At 41.3% G+C, this 21522-nt stretch overlaps 2 protein-coding genes across 4 annotated transcripts in view; one reads left to right on the forward strand and one right to left on the reverse strand.

Moving 5' to 3' along the window:
• Positions 1 to 21522, forward strand: part of LOC111157136 (Rho GTPase activating protein 6) — a 253856-nt gene that overhangs the window by 126670 nt on the left and 105664 nt on the right.
• Positions 4243 to 11623, reverse strand: LOC111157137 (amelogenin, X-linked). 3 transcript variants are annotated; one of them, XM_022518389.1, is made up of 7 exons: positions 11572 to 11623; positions 10131 to 10196; positions 8125 to 8172; positions 6805 to 6846; positions 6697 to 6741; positions 6002 to 6427; positions 4324 to 4398 (listed from the first exon to the last, which is right to left on the reverse strand). In XM_022518389.1, exons 2-7 carry the CDS (start codon positions 10182 to 10184, stop codon positions 4393 to 4395), a joined length of 621 nt encoding a protein of 206 aa, XP_022374097.1. In that variant the 5' UTR covers positions 10185 to 10196; positions 11572 to 11623; the 3' UTR covers positions 4324 to 4392. The 3 variants fall into 3 exon arrangements, with proteins under 3 accessions (XP_022374098.1, XP_022374097.1, XP_022374096.1); XM_022518390.1 differs by lacking the exon at positions 6805 to 6846 and having other exon boundaries at positions 4243 to 4398; XM_022518388.1 differs by lacking the exons at positions 4324 to 4398; positions 6805 to 6846; positions 11572 to 11623 and having other exon boundaries at positions 5987 to 6427; positions 10131 to 10247.

A 21522-nucleotide genomic window follows, 5' to 3' on the forward strand; every position in this document is an offset into this window, starting at 1 on the left:
TTTTTTATCACATTACTCCTTCAGCTAGAGGTAAGAAAATTGAAATTTCTCATAGTATAAATAATGTTGTGACCAACACCTCTGCGTGTATCTTTTTGTGCATTTTGATGGCTCTCTTAAGGTAATTCCCGCACACCCCCCCACAAAAGGATGCATATTGAAGTCCTCACCAACAGAGAGTGAACAAGGGCAGAGTAGATTTCAGATTTATTAGTGTCATGAGAGTGGTTCTGATTGACTTATTTTGCTCAGCATAATACCCTCCAGTTCCATGCATGTAATGTAAATAGTAAATATTCATCATTTATTAGTGACATGAGAGTGACATGAGAGTGGTTCTGGTGAGAAGGGAGTTTCCTTGAGGTGGTTTCCTCAACTTCATCTGTCTCTTCAGCTGAATTTCAAAGACGTGGTACAGCTTCGTAAATAGTCTACTTTCGTTTGTTCCCTGATTTAAGAATTCTTCGGGTGAAAGTTCGGGTTTATTAGTGCACTTATGGCCAGTCCTGCTATTTATTTCAGCCTGTGCTTTGAGGCTCAGTCATTAGTATCTAGTGATATTCTTCCATATTTTACTCAAGTACGGTGTTGGGCAGCTCACTCTGCCTGAGTTGTAATGAATTAGAAATGCTCTGTTTATTCATTTTACATCAGATACGTTCTGTTATGTGGTGACGGCCACATCCATGTCAGAATTCTGTCAGTTGCAGCCATCTGCCATAGTTGGGGAGTCAGGAAATAAAATAGTCTCAAAACCACAGTGGAACTTCTGAAGTAACAATCCCAAGGCCAATGTACTTAATTTTGTTAGGGAGAATATGTTTACAAATAAGCTACACGTTACAAGATGTAAATATACATTAACAAAAAGAAGTGATAGCCAAGAGCCGAAAGGGACAATTACAGTGAAAAGGAAATTTAGAACAGGCGTTAAGAGCTTCGAGATCTCTGAAATGCCAAGGCAACACACCTCACTGACAGGTGTTCCTATGTCTCATTCTGGATCATCAGAGAGGTGCTGTGTTGTGGTTAATAGACATTGTTTAATGCAGTAGAATAATGTCCGTTGTAGCCTACCATGAAAATGATTATATTAAAACACATGTTTGGCCATTGAATACACAAGTTTCTGTTTCTCATAAAATTAACTTACGCAGTACATCTCATTCCATAGTGAATAGTTTTCAGAGTCCAAGACCTGACTTTTTCCCTGTAATTCAAAATGTGATTTGAATGTGTGTGTGTGTGTGTGTGTGTGTGTGTGTGTATAAGTTGAATCATTATAAAAGGAGAATTATTTTGTCAATGACTTTTCCAAATAGAGAGTCCTCTTATATCATAAAAATTGAAAGCAACTCCAGTCTCACTCCAGAGTTTCTGTTTTTTTTCCAGTGTCACACATAGTCTCCCAAGTAACATCAGCCCTTATACCCTCCAAATGTTTCTCAGCAGAAATGAATGTAATGACAATATTTTCATCAACTGTGAAAGGCAGTGTGTGGGGAGGCATATGTTTTCTGGAATATACCAGGATATATATCTCTATCTATCCACTGGCTTTTTTTTTTCCCCAGGAAATGCATTGACAAAATAATTCTTAGTTCTGGCCAAATAAGCTTTAAATTATTGAAAGAGACAGCTTGCTGGCATGACACAAATGCCAGGGCTCCTGATATTGATGTCATGACCCACAATTGAAAAATACTGTTATGGAAATAGAGTGTTTTATCCATCTAGGAGTAGATGGTTCCAGGGTAGGTTAATTCAGGGACACAATGATGCCACCAAAGACTTAGATCCTTCCTGGTCATAATATGGTAGACACAGCTCCAGGCGTCATATCCTCAAACAAATAGATCCAAAGACAGAACAGCACTCTTTCCTAGCATGAGTGGTTGTGTGTGTGTGTGTGTGTGTGTGTGTGTACTTTTTCTTTTTTTTTTAATTCAATTAGCCAGCATATAGTACATCATTAGTTTCAGATGTAGAGTTCAATAATTCATCAGTTGCATATAACAACACCCAGTGCTCATCACATCACGTGCCCTCCTTAATGCCCATCACCCAATTACCCCATCCCCCCACCTGCTTCCCCTCAGTTTGTTTCCTGTAGTTAAGAGTCTCTCATGGTTTGTCTCCCTCTCTGATGACTTCCCATTCAGTTTCCCCTCCCTTCCCCTATGGTCCTCTGCGTTGTTTCTTATATTCCAGGTACAAGTGAAACCATATGATAATTGTCTTTGTCTGATTGACTTATTTTGCTCAGCATAATACCCTCCAGTTCCATGCATGTTGATGTAAATGGTAAATATTCATCCTTTCTGATGGCTGAGTAATATTCCGCTGTGTTTATGTACCACATCTTCTTTATCCATTCATCTGTTGATGGACATAAGGGCTCTTTCCATAGTTTGTCTATTGTGGCCATTGCTGCTATAAACATTGGGGTGCATATGGCCCTTCTTTTCACTACATCTGTATCTTTGGAGTAAATACCCAGTAGTGCAATTGCTGAGTTTTAGAGTAGCTCTATTTTTAACTTCTTGAGGAACCTCCATACCGTTTTCCAGTTGTGTGTGTATTTTTTAATTGGAAAGTACTCTTGCCCCTCAGAAATTCCTCCTCTCCTAGGAAATATTCCTTGTGGCCTCCTCATTCATTGTTCAGGTTCCACCTCAACCCGTCCCTCAACTAGTCACTAGCAAAGGGAATAGATTCCATATTTGGTATGGATATGGTGTGTTATGGTAATTGATGCCATAATTGGCATGGAGAAGTGAACATTCATTCCCTGGGACAGGGGAGGGGCTCATCTCTCCCGGGTTTGTGGAAGGCCAGATGCCGGGAGCAATTCCAGCTCTGCCAACACAGAATGAGTGGTGAGGAAAGCTGTCGTGCAGCTAGCTAAGGAAGTCTGCCGTATTTGCCAGGGTGTCTTGACCATACTCCTGTCACAGTGGTAATGGTGCTAGGCCTTCTCTTGTCAGTATTTCTTAGCTCATTTCATCCCTTTGGTGTGTTCTAGATTTCTCTCTTTTTTTTTTAAAGATTTTATTTATTTATTTGACAGAGATCACAAGTAGATGGAGAGGCAGGCAGAGAGAGAGAGAGAGGGAAGCAGGCTCCCCGCCGAGCAGAGAACCCGATGCGGGGCTTGATCCCAGGACCCTGAGATCATGACCTGAGCCGAAGGCAGCGGCCTAACCCACTGAGCCACCCAGGCGCCCCGTGTTCTAGATTTCTTAAGGATGGGAACTTACTGCTTTCACCAGGACATGGAATAGTGCCTTACCCTAAGGGGTTATAAATAAATATTTTCTAAATTGATCAGGATTGGTTCGTGCAAATTGATTAAAAGATTTCTTACATTTTTATGGGATCCTAGTTCTTTTAAATCAAGTTATTTGTTTAAATATCAAGACCCTCCCTGTAAAGTTATGTTTATTCATGCCAGAAAATGATTAAGGAGCCTTGATCATAAAGGTACTGTGGGTGCTGTGTAGTGTAAACCCTAAAAGGACTGTTTACAATTCTGTGTGGGCGTAGGAGGAAAAAAGTATTCGAATATAAATACGAGTGGGAAAGAAAAGTTGTGTTGAGTCCATTTTATGCATGTGTTAACATTTGGAAGACTATACAGTACAGTTTATCATCTTAAAAATTATTAAGTGAAAGAAATGACTTGTGTACAAAACCACTGTGAGTCTCTGTTTGAAGCTCCATTTAATAAAAGTTTTCTTAGGAAAACTGATTACCCCAATAATTTAAAATTCAACACATTGTTATACATATCACATAATTTCAGTTAAAATCCTTTTCAGTAGAATGAGATCAAAAGATTGGATTTTGGTTACTAATGTGGTGCAAGGTATAAAGCCCGTGTTCCAAGTCTGAACTTGTTTTGTAATATAAACATTTCCCAAGGGCTTATTTTTTTCAATTTAAAGAACTCTTCGTATAAACTTCCCTTCATTTGATTTAGGTTCAGTGACTATACATGTTCATAATTTTTCACTTCATCTATTATTATAACTACTGCATAAACTTCTGGGTTTTTTTTAAATGTTTTGAGATGCTATCCATTTTCTCCATAAGGAAAAATAGTCCTCATTTGCCTGCAAAATGGTCAGTTTTGCAGGTGTGTGAGCAGTTCCTACCTTATCCGAGAAAGGCCATTATAATACCTTCTCTGAAGTGACACGAAATTGTAAGCTTCAAACAACACAAAGACGTGAGTGATTATTAAACCATTTTATTGTTTGCTAATGGTACTGATCTTTAGTTACAGAATTTACTAAGTGAAGTGATGGCAGGCAAAACGCGTCGTGTTCTTGTGTCATTCTGAAAGCACCTGAAGTATTTACTTCAGTTCTCTTCTCATTTCCTGATGTCTTAATCCTTAAAATAATAACAAAAGGAAGAATTAAAATAATTTACAGATATTCCTAGTGAGTGTCATTTACAATCACACGTGTGGCTTCCGTTTTGCCAGAATGATGTACAGCCGTTTAAGTCGAACTCTGTAATTTTCCAAACTTCTTTGTTATCTCATTGTCATTGGAGAGGAGGTATCCAGAGTGAACGTTCCTGCCTTCAGGACACTTGCAACTCTTCCGTTAAAATAAAGTAACAGTAGCTGCCCTTTCCCTGAGGACTTCCTGCGTGCCAGGCTCTGAGCTCGTCACTTGATTTTTATTTTCTGCAAAACAACTCTAAGAAGCTACCAGTATTGATACTCTGATTTTACATAAGAGTTTTTTGGGGTTTTTTGTTTTAAAGAGTTCAAACTATCTGCCCGAAGTCACCTTTCCAGAAATAGCTCTGGTAGGATGTGAGCACATTATAAAGTTCATGGCCTTAATCATTAATGAAGCAATGAATAAATGCACATTCTATATAGAGGGAACAGTACCTTAGACTAGAAGAATCGATGAGAGGCACCAAATTCTTTGGGATACGATTTCCAAAATTCTGCCTCATATTCTCCACAGATATGCTCATAATTATGAAGCCATATATGGCAGACACTGTAATTTTTTGTTGGGAAACTATGGTATTTGTACTTGGACAGAGGCTGGAAGTTATCAGAGGTAGTCACTTTTTCTTCTTTTAAAAAAGAGAAAACACCCATAAATTTGAAGTAACTTATACAGTATCATTTTCTCTTTGGAGGCAAAGCCAAAACTGGAACCTGGGTATCCTATAGCTCCCCATCCAGGTCATTTCCATCTCAGCCCTCACTGCTTTTCAGTAGAAAAGTCATCAATAGTGTTTGTAACTTGGAATTACACATGCATTAGAATTACATAATCTCATATACACAGAATAAGGATTTGTGGATATGGATATGAGTCATTTATTTTATTGGCTACTTCCCACTCATTTGGAAGAACTTTCTGTAACGCAGTGAATTTTGTGCTTGTGGAAACTTCTTGCTGAGAGTTTAATCTATAGAACCCAATACTGAGAATGAATCTAATAAACCGTCTAGCTTCCTCCAAGTTAGATTAAAATCCTCTCTAGACTGGTAATCTTCCTTTAAAGATATTAAAGAGGTCTTCAAAGAGATTTCCCACCTACCTTTTGTAGCCTGTTCAAATATTTACATCCCCCTCCACTTTCAAAAATTACTTTTTTTTAAATCTTCAGTGCAGTTCTAGCCTATTCTTCCCAGTCAAACCCTTGAAATATAAGGAGAACTGATATTCCCTTATACTGCTCTCCTTAAAATTAATGGGTTTCAGTAATACATATTCTGGGAAAAACTCAAAATCATCGTAGAATTTAAACCCACCATTAAAACTATGGTCATAATTCCTAAGCTTCCCTGATAAACTTATTTATAATATGAAGTTACAACACATGCTTGGACTCATAGAGTCACTGCCCTGTGTAGCTGCTGAAACTCTAGACCCTGGATTGTTTGAGAACTTAGAACTCTGGGGGTCAGTTTTGCTTTACCATTTTCCCAGGCACCGCAGAGGCTTCAAGCGCTACTCACCACTTCCTCCCGCTTGGTCTTATCTGTTGCTGGCCAGGCTTCCAGAGGCAGGTCAGGAAGCATGGGGGGCAGGGGCTGTATGGGGAACATCGGAGGCAGAGGTGGCTGTGGCGGCAGGGGCTGGATGGGGTGCACGGGTGGCTGGGGCTGGATGGGCTGGTGAGCCTGTGGCTGGACGGGCTGGGGCTGGAAGGGCTGCTGGGCTGGCAGAGGGAGGTTTGGCTGGTGGTGTTGGGTTGGAGTCATGGAGTGTTGGCCAGGAACTGGCATCATTGGTTGCTGGGGGACCACGGGCTGCTGAGCTGGCATCATGGGGATGTGGTGATGAGGCTGTAGGGCGTGGTTCGGGGGATTCTGCTGGGACAGCACGGGAATGATTTGGTGGTGCAGCCATCCACCCATGGGTTCGTAACCATAGGAAGGGTACTGGTGAGAAACAAAGAGTCAGGTTTACCATTGGCTCCGTTGACTTCCAGCCAGAGAAGTAGTCATGTTTTCTTTGTCATTATTACTATGAGTATTTATTCATTATTTTTCCTGTGCAAGAATTTCTGACTGTGTACACAGATAGGACCTTTTACAGGCTAGATTTTCCGTTAGTGTCTGTGTGTGGCATAGATATGTTATTTCATTTAAAGGGGAATTGAAACGCATGCTTATATTTTAAGGGAACAAAGAAAAAAAAGTCTACATACCGGATGCCTTATCATGTTCTGGTACCACTTCAGGGGGGTAAGCACCTTAAGAAAAAGAGACATTAGAATACATTTGCTTTAATTTCGTTGCATGAAATGCAGACTCACTGTTGCAGTCCTGTCAATACTGATAGCCTGAAAGCGGGAGTTCTACAGAACAAGAATAAAGTTAACATTTCTCAGGAGCTTCCTAAGTGCTGGGCACTACATTACCTCCATCACACACATGTTTCATGTGTTCTCACATACCCTGAGGCAAGTATCTTCACCCTCACTATTACAGACGAGGTCATGGGGAGTTCAAGAGGTTCATGGGCTTGATCAAGGTCACAAAAGTAGTAATTCTGTTCAACTCCACAGCACCTGCTCTTGTTTGCAAGAGCAAAACAAAACAAAACAAATGAATGTGCCATAACATTAGTCATATCCTTTTTTGATTTGCTGTCACAATGAAAAAATAAAGAAGCCAGAAAATCTGTCCCTCAACCTAGAAACTCAGGTTTTCTGGTCAAATATGTCAACCTTTTAAGGTTTCCCAAGAAATCTTGCCTCTAAGTGTTACTCACAATTTCCTCAGCTTGTATGAGTAAACAGATTCACAGAATGTCATCTGAACCTTGGAAAGAAGTAAGAGTTTATTCCTCCCTAAATGGTATATACTTGGTTAACCTCAGTTCTGGGGATTTCGTGGTGTAGCAGTACAGCATTTGATATCAATACAACAATTACTAACCTTGCTCAAATTGTACTTGACAAAGCACCTGTTATATTGCTTAACTATTTTGCTCCTCAAGCCATATTTTGAAGTGTGGGTATTTTAATTATTCCCCTTCTCCAGATGAGGAAACCAAAGTTTTAGAGAGAAAAAATGATTTGCCTGTGGTCGCGTGATTTGTATGGGGTTGGGAAGAGCCTCAAACCTGATTTCCAGAAATCTCTTGCTTCCCATTGCTCTGCAGAATGTCTCACAGACCCCTTGGTCACTGATCACTGATCTTTCAGTAAAGACGACAAAGGCAACACATAGAGTGTGAACATCTTAGAATCAAGAGTTTCTAGTCGGAAAGGATCTTAAATAGCGTCTTACCTGCCCCCCCACCTTCCCCAGGCTGGAATAGAACAAAGCTGTTCAGCCAGAGTTCACTTTCTGAGCTACCATGCAGCCCCACCCTGCGTGGTAGCTCACGATGAATAGCTTTATAGCCATGTAAGGAGGAGAAACTAAGTCAGAGAGGCCAAGTAGGAGTGTGCTGGGGCAGTACAGGCTTGAGGCAACCCATCAGGGCTTAAACCAGGAAGCTGGTAATGGGAACTGAAGAAAGCAGGACTGAGAAACATCTTGAATAAAGAATCAACACACTGTTCTTTACAGAGCCCAGGGCATTGTTAACTCAAACAATGGTCAAAATTAGTAAAGAGAAAAATTACCTCATAGCTGAAGTTGATATAACCAGGGTGCCCAGGATGAGGTGGTAGCTTTTATAGAAGGGAAAGGAGGAGAAAAAGAATGAGGGAGAGGGAGAGAAGAGGGAGGGGGGAGAGAGAGAGGGAGAGGGAGCGGGGGAGAGAGAGAGAGAGGAAGAGATTAAGTCAATATGCAATTGTTCACATTAAGAGAGACTGAAGCTACTTTAAAAAAAATCTATATGGTGCTGAATATATTTAAGGTCCCCTTTTCGTTTGAGCATGTATGCTGTGTAGGACAGGAGTCCCCTTATTTTAAAGTGGTCCAGAGGAACTAAATGACTTTCCCAAGACCTAGAAGCAAAAACCAGCACACATTTGTCCTCCAGTGATCTTCGGACACCCCCTTCCCCCATCCGTGTGGTCGGCTAATCCTGCTCTCTCCCGTCTGCCATTTTATGTCTTCATGCGGCTCGCTCCATGTTGGAAAGAGAGATGGGTTTCTCTTACATGATTATGAGATACCAACAGGAAGAGAACTAGCTCACAAACCTTCCCTTATAGATCAGGAGGCGGCTAAGTGCTTCAGTATGGAAGACAGTCCTCACAACGGACGCGTGCAAAGCACATGCACAACAACAGAAGCGACAACTACCTGTGAATTCTTGATGCGTGTGCGGGGATGGGTGTGGTCAGGTGGAGACGTTACGAGTCCCATGGAAAGTGAAGGAGTTGGTTTATGAAATTTACTCTGATTCTTTTTATGATTCTGTCAAAGTTTTTATGGCAGAAAAAAAAATTTAAGTTAAAAAAAAAACCAGCCTGAATCATTATCTACACAAGGACTGTCTGTCCCATCAAAAGGGAGGCCACGTGCCGGATGCCTGCATTGTGCAATGCTGGTTGGCCCTGGACGGGGGAGAGGAAGAGGAGAAGGGACGGTGCAGAGCCTCTACCTGGGACACTGAGCTGATTAACGCTCTGTTATTTTTAAATGCTCGCATTTTATAAGAGGGTTTGTTTGCTCTCATCTGAATGTGAATTCTTCTAGTCAGATAACTGCCTTTCCTATACCTTCTTGATAGAAGCCCTTAGGGAGTAGGGTTATTCAATGGAGGAGTGGAAAAAGGGCTCAATTTGTAATGCAGAGGCCCCTCAGGGGCCTAGAAATTGCCCCAATGCAGGATTTCAGGAAGGCAGAGCACAGAATCTTGGTCTTGTGGGCAAGAGAGGAAGAGAGGAGGCAGATACACAAGTTTGCTGGCTTCTGGTTGTATCAACTGCTCTCTATGCCACCGAAAGGCAGCTGGGTCCTGCTTTGCCTGCGTGGGATCTGAGCTCTCTAACCTTATGTATCTGTGTCTAAAGAGAATGGGTCAGACTTCCTGGTCCTTGGTACATTCGAATGGAGAAACTATCCACACAAATTGGGCACAGGTAGGATCCTGGACGACTGCACGGAAGCCCCCATGTGCCGAGCAGGTGTGCGCCAGGGGATGAGGCCTCTGACAATGAGGAGATGGTTCAAGAAGGAAATTCCTGACATAGAAACCTTACCCTCTGAAGGATAACAGACAGTAGGGTTTGGAGGGCAGGAAGAGAGCGGGACATTCGTGAGAAATTGGGCTTTAGAGAGAACTGGCATTTCTGTAGTATTTGCCTAAGGCTGATTGAGCACTTTCTCTGGAGGCCTTTCGAGGGTCCCTTCCAAAAGTTTCCTCCATCTAGAGATGGGCAATGATATTTACAAACAACTTGTTTGCATAGACTCTCCTGAGGTGCTTGTTAAAATGCAGAGTCCTGGGCACTGCCCCAACTTCAGCTGTCCCCAATCAGAAAGAGGCTTGGGTGGAGGCCTCTGAGAGTACTTTTTCTAACAAGCTCTTCCAAGTGTTTCTTAAACGCAGAGACATTTGAGGACATCTGATCTCGTACTGTCTTAAACCCGCAAGTTGGCCAACTGTGGGGCAGATTTTTATTTCTAAACTTGTGAAATTGGATATTGACATCTGCAGGGGTGTTTTACTCACGGGCATAGCAAAGGCTGCTCCCAAGAGGCAGGCAAACAAAATCCAGGTCCCCATGTCTTGATGGCCCTGAAATAGAAGTTGACACTTTTCAAAAAATGTTGTTGCAAATATGGACATAATTAATGCTCCCTAAAACCCACATAGCCCATATTAGTCCATTGCCAGTAAAAGAGGATGGGGGCACATTTTGTGAGGTGACTTCATTCACATGTGATTTCTAGTGCGGAGCTCATTCCATTGCTTTTGGAATCCCGATAGCAGTGAGGATGCTTCTCATTTCATCAGAGAGCAGAACAAACTGTAGCCATGTGAAGCCATCATTACGTGATCTGCTGTGCTATTTTCCTACACGTCTGCAGCCTGGGGAGTCCTAGAAACTAGCTGTAGCTTATAATTAATGAACCCAAGGGTGGAGTGGGCTCTAAAAGCTGTGCAGATCTTCAGGGCACACAGTATTTGATACTTCTAGAACCAGGAGGGCACAAAAATGGTGGTGTTGTTTTGTTTTGTTTTGTTTTGTTTTGTACAGTCCACCTGACCATTGCTACTGTTAAAAACAAAGACTAATCATCTGAGAAGAGGCATTAAAATAATCTTCCAAAATAGAGTAAGGAAGAAGTAAAGTGGAATTCTAGGTGTTTCAACTGCTAGGACTTCCAGCAGGACCTGCAGGAGACACTTCTAGAGCTCTAGATACGGAACAACAGGTGTGGTTGAATGGAAGGGAGAAGACAGTGCCAATACTTGGCGGTCATTCCATGAATTGTGAATGACAGCTCCTTGAAATTTGCCATATTTAGTCAATGACATCTTCCTTTTTGTTTGGCCCAGCACTGTAATTATACACTTTATGACCCTTGGGACACGAAGCAAAACAGGCCATCCTAAAATATGCACATTGCTCTGTGGTAGGAATTGTTGACTATGAAAGCTGTCAGAAGTATCTTAAATTTTGCAGAGAAAGTAAGTAGCTTGTGTAATAATGTTGGCTATAAAAACACACCGATGTTTTCTACCTCCCATATCTGTTTGAATTAATGAGAAAACGCCACATTTTGTTGATGGTTCTATTTGATGTAATTAAACAAAATGGATTTCAAAGTAGTAGATGACAGCCTGTGAAAAAGATCATTTTTATCTTAATTGATAAGTAATTAAAATAAATATTTTGCTGTGAGATTTGGCCCTGAAAAGTGCTTTGGGATGCTGGAAGTAAAATTAAAAAAAATAATAATACAGAGAAACATTTTGCTGCATCAGAAGGTAAAATAATTCATCTAAGTAATCAGTCTAATTGAATTATGGTCCAACTGAAGAAGTAACCAAATATGACAGCATGAAGTATTAGAAATGCAGAATACATTTGCATCTTGTATACATGAAATGCAGAAAAAGAAGTAAACACAATAGAAAGGGTACCAAAGGAATAAAATCCACATACCTTTGAATATGCGTATTCCGAGGAAGTTTCTGTCTGAAACTCAGGGATGCTTGATCCTGTAGCTTCCTTCCAACTAAGAGCTCAATTTATATCATTCACAGCATCTAGGGCAGCCAATCAGATTCCTGAAGGAAAATGTGTTGAGTATAACTAAAAACCCCTGTATCATGAAGTTTTACAAACTGTGATCAAGCAGAAGGCTGCATGTTGTCATTAGTGCATATACAGTCTTTCATTATGGGCAATAATAGGTTTAACAGGCAAAAAAATTTCATCAGACTGTTTTTAAGTCCACTTTTAAGTCAGCAAATAAGTTGGCTGCACATGCTGATACATTCAAAGTTACTTTTAAGAAGTAGCTGTGTCATTGTCTGGTCCCTGGTTCCAGCAAACACAACATTGTTCTTTACCCAAAAAAGCTAGATTGTTGAATTTCTGTAGTGTAATCAACATGTCCCCTACAGTTCCCCAGCTCTTTTAGATCGGGAGATGTTGATTCAAACTCCCATTCTGGTAAACCCCCAAGGTTCTCCCCAGTATTTCTCTGAGGGATTCTAAGTTCGGGATCCCCACTGCTCTGTTTTCTACTTTCATTGGAAGTATTTTCTCTGTTCCCTGTGGCCATTCCTTTATTAGCAATCTGGTGTCCCCTGAAAGAGGGGACAAATGCCCTTTCTCCATAGCCCCATCTTACCACCCATCTGCCATGCAAGCAACCATGAACCCAAGATGATCACAGTAGCAAAACTTGGGCTGATGATCTGAAGGACAAGGCAGGAAAGGATGTCCTACATCCCACAGAACAGCTCAGCCTCTCTCTGTATGATGGTCCTCCTTTGCCCACATCCTTCTGGCCCAGTCCCTCTTTCTCTTATGAACAAATCCAAATCCCTCTCTTTCTTTCTCAGGGCCTCTGAACTTCCCTGGTAGGCACGTTGTCCCCATGTTCTCAGCAGCCTCTCCTTCTTTGCCTAAACGACAGCAACCAAAGCTCTTCCCTCACTGAGAGGACCTCTGATCTAGCTACTCAATCCATATGTCTTTTACTCTCCTACCATAGTAAAGCATATGGATTCTTTTTCCTGTTGTTCTAGCATCTCATCAGTTAAAAAGCAAATCTGTAACTGCTGATGAGAGGCGGCTGCTGAGCTGTTTATGAATATTAGTTCAGTAAAGGGAATACTGAATTTATATATATTCAGACACTAGTGGTGGTATAGCCAGATCTCTTTTACTACTTAAGTAATATTTTTTTAATTTTAAAAGATTTTATTTATTTATTTGAGAGAAAGAGAGCAAAAGTGGGGAGCAGCAGGCAGAGGGAAAGGAAGAGTCAGGCTCCCCTGAGCAGGGAGCCCAATGTGGGACTCGATCCCCAGACTCCAGGATGGTGACCTGAGCGGAAGGCAGATGCTTAACCAACTGAGCTGCCCAGGTGCCCCAGCTTAAGTAGTATTTTTAGAGTTTATACAGGTACATATATTTTTATATACATGCTTCGCATTGGCTGAATTAAATTCAAGGAGAAAATACCCATGAAAGGCAATGTAGTACTATTAAGAACTAGAGCTTAGACTTATGTGGTTCCTGACCCCAGCTTCACCACACTTGGCACACAGTAAGGGTATAAAAAATGCTAATAAATAAGATTACAAGTTGATCTTTGTGGATGAATTAGTAGGGAACAAATAACCATGGTGAAGAAAGGTGGATCTCTCAAGCACAGAGCGAGAGACAGATCGCAGAGAGGAAAGTGGAAGATGATAACAGACAAAAGGTATGAGTGAGAGTGAAGGTAGACTTTAGTTCTAAAAGCCAGCTGTGTCCAGGGTTTGCATTTATTCCTGAGTATGTTAGTGGTGAGTTGTATATCAGAGGTAAGAAGGATTCCTTCCCTTTGAAGGAAATTATGAAATGGATTTTAAGAGAATTGGCATCAGCTTACTTAGAGGAGGAGGAGGTGGGGGGTGTGACGCAAAGTGGCACGGGAAAGGAGAAGGGAGAGGAACAGCAATGTAGATCACATCATATTCTTTTTCAATCTTTTTTTCTGTTTTATTTAATTACGTATAATGGTGTCTGAAAAGATTCAGGACATATATTTCTTGCAAAGTCATGGGTCATCTCTACTAACAAAGTCACTGGTGAACTATTAGTGGTCTTGTAGCGTTACAGAACTTACCTCATTACTTTGTGTCCCACTTCAAGAATGAGAGACTCATGTATTTGTCCACAAGAATCAACAGAAAGATCCTGCATTGTGGCATTAATTTCTCCGGCCCACTGGCTAGTGAGTTATTGCCATTTCACCATGGACAGTTGTTCAGGCTTTGAAGGCGAATACAATAGTAACGATGTGGTTCTTTCCGTTTATTTTCTCCCAGTGTGTGTTCTGAGTCATAGGGTATTAAAATATGGATCTCTCTGCTGAAATGTCTTCCACTAATTTAGGTCCCACATATGCAGTTTGAAAGTTAATGTTTGGGGGGAAAAAAACCAAAATTTCAATTGAAAATCTTCTGCTGTAGGCAATTATTTCATTTATGAATACATTGAGTTTATAAAAGAAAACAGAATTTACTGGATCGGCTGCTTACTTTGTTCTGTAGAGGCTGTAACATTTCCAAAGTGTTTGTGTTCTTGTTCTTCTTGCTCTTTGATGTCAGATACTGTCTTCTCTTTTTAAAAAGAATTGCTATTTTAAAAAAATGGATCATAAGTGTAAAATATTTTTCTCTCTGGCATTATCCCTGGAACAACTGCGACAAGATGACCTGAGAAGCTGTCTTCGTTTACTTAGGCTTTCATTCCATATACGGATGCTGAATACCGAAGAACCTGAGACCATTCGTATTACTGTAGCAGACAAATACATCCTGAATTGATTATCATCTCTAGAAGCTTTTCTCCAAAATGATGAATGAATAAACACCCTTATGGATTACAGGTTCCCATTCTTGCTTAGTGGGAAGCAAGAGCGTCTAAGAAAGGGTTATTAAAAAAAAAAAAATCACACCTGGGACACCTTTTCGCCCAGAAACATCTGCTCTCAAGTCCTTCCTGAGACCTGTAGGATCAAGCAGGGCTGCAAAAGATGCAGCTCGTGTGGAAGGGCCTCAGGCTGGGAAGCCTTCTACTGTTTTTGGCACAAATCAAAACCCAGATGGTTCCCGCCCGTGGTCAGAGTTGAGGGAAAGCACGGGTTAATCCTGGGTGGTGGGAATCTGACCCACCGCCATTACGTCTCCTCACGTGGGCCTCATGGGATCCATTTAATGGAAGGAGGCCATGGCCGTCAAGAGCCGAAGCAGTCTGGAGCTCTGAGAGGAAGCATGTCTTAAATGTCTTCACCTCCCGCAATGCCTGGCTCCAAACAGTAAGCTCTCAACAACAACAACAACAGATTTTATGGTTATTCTTTTTCTTGACGCGCAACTCATCGTATTCTGCTGTGTCCATGTTGCTCATGCCAACAGCTTCTCCCCTCCTAGTTGGCTGCTTCTAATTTACAGCATGCCAGGAAAATCTGATGGCCAAGCTTGTTAGAATTTTGTGTGGACTGCAAGTGAAGAGATGCCCTAAGCGGTATTGGTGCTGGAGGCTCGCTTGTGAGAAAAGCTCAAATGTTTCAGTCTTGAGGCCTTGCTTTTTGACTGCCAGGAAGAGGTTTTGTTTTGTTTTGGAGGTTTGCCCCCTTTGCTTAACTTCCTGGGTTCGAGCAGTGATTGAGGCATACAGGGGACCTTCCGATAAGTCGGGTGTTAGGAGTTCCAGAAGCCTTTCTTATCTCCTAGGGGAGCTCAACTCTCAAGTCTTTTTTTTTTTTAAAGCAGGTCCAAGATTGTCCAATATTCTGGAATAATCTCAAGAGTGAGTATTCTTAAGTAGCTGGAGCCAAAGTCAGCTTTTAAATGTTTCTTCTGCGGATATTTATTTACAAGAAAATCTTGTTCTCTAGGCTCCTGTTTTGGTTTGGTTTGGTTTGGTTTGGTTTGGTTTGGTTTGGTTTTTTGCTGGAGTGGAGTTGTACCCTCTTGAGAACTCAGGTACACTGCTGCTAAGTGATTCTAATCAACACGGTGACTTCCCTTTGCAACCCATGGAGGTCAGATGTTGTGTCTTATATGTCCTTGGGAGCTCTTCGTTATCTGGAAAAATCTCTTTTACAAGCTAGGTGCTGGATGAATGTGTTGATTAATTGAAGAAAATGTAGAGAAATTATCTGTGACACTATGAAAATGCATAAAGAAAGTCCTTGATCTATGTGGCTTTTCCATAGACAAAGAAATCTTGATATCTTGATATCTTGATTCAACAAGATGACAAATAACTCAGCATCACTGTCAAGTCTTCCAATGGACTTTCAGGCAAATGGCTTCTAATAAGAACCTTCAAAGGGAGATACTATAAAAGGTTTCCAGTCCATTATCCCAACATCCTTATTATGTTTGCCTCTGATCTGTGAGTTCAAACTATTATTTACTATGAACAAATATACTATGATAGATCCACTTGATCTTTTCTTATTTGTGACTAAGTTTGTTTGCTTAAGATAATAAAGCTTTATTATTGTTGTTGTTGTTGTTATTATTATTATTATTATTTTCTTGGGCTTCTAGAATCACTTCAGCCCAAGGAGTAATATGAAAAGAGTAACAACAAAAAACCCTCTCTCGCTCGCATTCACATACTTCGTTGATTGCAAGCCATCAGTATCTATTCCAGAATACCCTGGAAATAACCATGTTTTAGGACTGGTTGTTTGAAGCTATGAAAAAAAGGAGGGATTGTTTACTGGCTAACAGCATTTAATAAGTGAGTAGACTGGGGACAGGGAGCATAAGAAAAGCAGTAACAGAAGTAAGGAAACAGAAAGAAAAAAGGCACAAGTCAGAAGAGGGAAATGTAGTGATATTTCGAAGTGGTGATCAAAGATGGAAACAGGCTTATTAGCAAGCCACCAGTGTCCTGAAAAGAAAAGATAAAACTTATTAATGAGGAGCGCCTGGGTGGCTCAGTGGGTTAAAGCCTCTGCCTTTGGCTCAGGTCATGATCTCAGGGTCCTGGGATCGAGCCCCACATCGGGCTCTCTGCTTGGTGGGGAGCCTGCTTCCCCTCTCTCTCTGCCTGCCTCTCTGCCTGCCTCTCTGCCTACTTGTGATCTCTCTCCCTGTCAATTAAATAAATAAAATCTTTTTTAAAAACTTATTAATGAAGCAATAGGAGATAATACAGCTACACGGAAAAGGGAGAGGGCCCTTGGTCACAAGCTCTGAACATATTCCTTAGAGGCCAAAATCGTGATGTGACTTCAGCAGCCATTATGGAGCACATGGTATATGCCTAACGCAGTCGTCAGCCTTGGCGTATAAATGTGAAGACGACAGTGGTCCAATTCTCAAGCTCCTCATGGCCTCTAGAAGATTTCTCCACTCTGAGTTGGAGGGGAGAATGCTGGGTGTGCTGTTGGAGCAAATCATCCTTCTCGCCTTCAGGAAGCTAACACACTCTGTGTCTCTGTCTGTGTTTGTGGATGAGAAAGGGGTGAGGAGGGAGCAGAGGGAGAGTAGTGACACCAAAAAGCAGCAGAGGCTATGGCAAAGGCAGGCCTTCTGGAGCATTCCAGTTGTTCTTTGGGTGGGTTGGGAAGGGGCATATTAATTATAATAGGACCACTTCTGTCTTTCAGCCTGAAGTCCTTTACTTTCTGCTTCTGCATGATTGAGCATTAACGGATACAGACACACTGAGTCCGTCGGGGGAAGAGTTAGTTATAGCCAGCGCCTGCTGTTTCCATTACGAACTAACACCGAAAACAAAATGTCTGCCAGTAGGGGGCTGGCTCAAATCACCTATGGCATGTGTAATATTCAAAGTGAGAGTGTTAATGTGTATTGGCTGACACAGAAAAATGTCTGTGACACATAGTCTGGTGAAAAAATGTTGATGCTTAAAGTTCTCTTTATCTGAAACGATTCTTCCTCCTCCTCTTCCTTCTTTTCCCTCCCTCCCCCACTCTCTCCCTTTCTCTCCATTTGAGGAGAGAGTCACCAAAATATTAACAGTCATTATCTAAGACACTCATTTCTGAAAGTCTCTGGGAAGCCAGGACTTTATTTTATTTATTCTAAATAATCCATGAATGGAGCAAATGCAGGGGAGAGACGAGAAGTTCGGGGCATAATTTCTCAATCATGTTCAGTAAGAGTGATGAGTGAGTGACAGTGCTATGTCTCCCATAGGCCCTGGGTTTATAGAATATTCATTCTCAGAGGAGGGAGGAAAAGCTGAACAGAAAGTCAAAGACAAAAAAAAGATTGTTTTAAAGCAATAGGCTCCCTTTTAGATCAGTAGTAGAAAATATCCTAATATAAGCATTCACAGAGTTCATACAAGCTTGTAATTTGAAAGATCCGTAAGTATTTGCTAAATCTCTGGTGGAGCGATTTTCAATAAGGGAAATTATATGCAGATGGATCGTGTGTTGTTTGGGTTATAATTAACTGGTCACTGTCGGGAGTGAAAATGTTACATCTGTGTTAACAGAGATACCACAGTAATGTAAAGACAAGCATTCCTACTTCTGCTTGTCGGTCAAAGTCCTCCAAAGTAAGCTGCACTTACCTCCTGGGGTTCAGCACACAAATGCACAGACTGGTATTTTCTGAACAAAAGCAACATGCCATGGTGGAGAGAACTTGACTTTGGCAGGACAGCCTAGGTCAGAACTGTGGTTGGGCCACTGACCCACCATGCCTGACTTTCACCAATGTTCTTGACTCTTTGGTACACTTACTTTACTGCCTGGAAAATGGGAAGACACCAGCAAGGGAAAGCTAGATGTCCTTCAATACACATTTGACTTCGCAATCATGGTTTCCAATATCAAGAGTGGCAATTTTAGTCATCGCTCAAGGGGCAGAGGGAGCAAATTGAAAGCAACAAAGGAAATAGTTGACCACTTTAAAGGTTGGAAATGATCCTTCTCACGTATTTCCTCTGCAGAGTTTCTTCCATTCCTGGACAGAACATTCTTCGATTGTTAACAGTTTGGTGGCGTACTTTCCGTCTTCATCTCTTAAGGAACTGCCCACAGGGAGACAAATATAAAATGTCAGAATACGATTTTCCTAGGATCTGCTCATTCTACAGAGGACAGGAAATAGGCGGAGACCTAAGTATCAGCAATGTGTTGTCACTGTTGGTATCCATTCCAGTCATTGTTTTAGCTAATGGCCCTTTGAACGTGCACAGAGCCCTGAGCAGCTCTCCCGCTAGCAGCCTCTTCTTCATATCCCTAACTTATGTAAGATCCGGTGGTAGCAGTTGAGAATCATTTCCAAACCTCTGTTACAAAATCACATCACGAGTGGTATGTCTGCTTGGAGTATTAACTAGATTTGAAGCTGATACAATCCTGAAGAATGAAATGAATCAGGAAGAAGACCAGCAATTAATTTAATTCTATGCACATACATTTTATTATAGGGAATTTTTACTTGAAATGAAATTAGACAGATGTAATTGTCCATCACAGATATCTGTGGAGTGACTGCAAGGTTGTTCTAATTGTAGGAACTGTTTCCCCCAGTATAATGCTAACGTAGCTTTAAAATAATAATAAAATCTCCATTCTGGGGTCTTTCCTAGTGCATTGTCTTTATCATCCTCATGCTTTTAGGAGAATCATAGTCATGTGCTAAGTTTTTTTCTCAATAGCATTTCATGTATCTCCCTACTTTTCGAATCATTAGTATAAAATATTTATTGAGTATCTGTAATATCCAAGGCATAGGGATATGTGGCCTGATAGCCATATGATGAAATGGTATTAGCCATACAAAGGAATGAAGCACTGATACACGTCACAATGTGGATAAATCTTAAAAACGTGCTGAGTGAAAGAAGCCAAACACAAAGGACCGTATATCATAGGATTCCATTTTTAGGAAATGCCCAGACTGGGCAAATCCATAGAGACAGAAAGCAGATTTGTGATCACCAGGGGCTGGGGAGAGAGGAATGGGGAGTGACTGCTAATGGGTTTGGGTTTGGGGGCGGGCAGTGATAGAAGTGTTCTGGAAGTAGTGGTGGTTAGTTGCATAACCTTGTAACTACCAAAAGCCACTCTGTTGTACACTTCAAAGTGGTGAATTTTATGGTGTTTGAATTATATTTCAATCTAAAAAAAAGACCTATCAAAAATATATACATGTCGGTCTCTACCCTCAGAAAATTCAGTCTTTATACAAAATAAAGAGGGGCACCTGAGTGGTTCAGTCACTTAAGCATCTGACTCTTGATTTTCAGCTCAGGTCTTGATCTCAGGGTCATGAGCTCGAGCCCCACTTTGGGCTTTAAGCTGGGCATGGAGCCTACTTAAAGAAAAATTAAAATAAAGAAACATGAAATACTAAACACGGTGCAACAATGAAGAATAATAATACAAGAGTTGCCACATCATGGTACACTTATTGATGATCATGACCGTGATGGTGGAGCTTATCATTTATTGAGTGCCAGCCAGTGTTCTGGCACTGTACATGTTTATTTTTTTTAACTTTTTTCATTTTCTTTTCAGTGTTCCAAAAGTCATTGTTTATGCACCACACCCAGTGCTCTATGCAATATGTGCCCTCCACAATACCCACCACCAGGTTCACCCAACCCCCCACCTCCCTCCTCTCCAAAACCCTCAGGTTGTTTCTCAGAGTCCACAGTCTCTCATGGTTGGTCTCCCTCTCCGATTTCCCCCAATTCAATTCTCTCCATCTCCCCATGTCCTCCATGTTATTCCTTATGCTCCACCAGTAAGTGAAACCATATGATAATTGACTCTCTCTGCGTGACTTATTTCACTCAGCATAATCTCTTCCAGTCCCGTCCCTGTTGATAACAAAAGTTGGGTATTCATCCTTTCTGATGGAGGCATCATACTCCATAGTATATGTGAACCATATCTTCTTTTTTTTTTAAAGATATTATTTATTTCAATCTCAAGTAGGTGGAGAGGCAGGCAGAGAGAGAGAGAGGAGGAAGCAGGCTCCGTACTGAGCAGAGAGCCCAATGCGGGGCTCGATCCCAGGACCCCGAGATCATGACCTGAGCCGAAGGCAGAGGTTTAACCCACTGAGCCATCCAGGTGCCCCTGAACCATATCTTCTTTATCCATTCGTCATTTGAAGGGCGTCTTGGTTCTTTCCACATTTGGGTGACTGTGGCCATTGCTGCTATGAACATTGGGGTACAGATGGCCCTTCTTTCCACTACATCTGTATCTTTGAGGTAAATATCCAGTAGTACAATTGCAGGGTCATAGGGTAGTTCTATTTTTAATTTCTTGAGGAATCTCCACACTGTTTTCCAAAGTGGCCACACCAACTTGCATTCCCACCAACAGTGTTAAGAGGGTTCCCCTTTCTCTGCATCCTCTCCAACACTTTTTGTTTACTGTCTTGTTAATTTTGGCCATTCTAACTGATGTAAGGTGGTATCTCAATGTGGTTTTGATTTGAATCTCCCTGATGGCTAATGATGATGAACATTTTTTTCATGTGTCTGATAGCCATTTGTATGTCTTCTTTGGAGAAGTGTCTGTTCATGTCTTCTGCCCATTTTTTTGACGTTATTATTTGTTTTGTGTGTGTTGAGTTTGAGGAGTTCTTTATAGATCCTGGATATCAGCCCTTTGACTGTAGTGTCATTTGCAAATATCTTCTCCCATTCTGTGGGTGGCCTCTTTGTTTTGTTGACTGTTTCCTTTTCTGTTGAGAAGCTTTTGATCTTGATGAAGTCTGAGAAGTTGACTTTCTCTTTTGTTTGCCTTTGGAGACATATCTTGAAAGAAGTTGCTGTGGCCCATGTTGAAGAGGTTACTGTCTAAGTTCTCCTCTAGGATTTTGATACATTCCTGCTTCACATTGAGGTCTTTTATCCATTTTGAGTTTATCT

This window comes from Enhydra lutris, unplaced genomic scaffold (assembly GCF_002288905.1).
Source record: "Enhydra lutris kenyoni isolate GAN:26980312 unplaced genomic scaffold, ASM228890v2 scaffoldscaffold52, whole genome shotgun sequence".
NCBI lineage: Eukaryota > Metazoa > Chordata > Mammalia > Carnivora > Mustelidae > Enhydra > Enhydra lutris.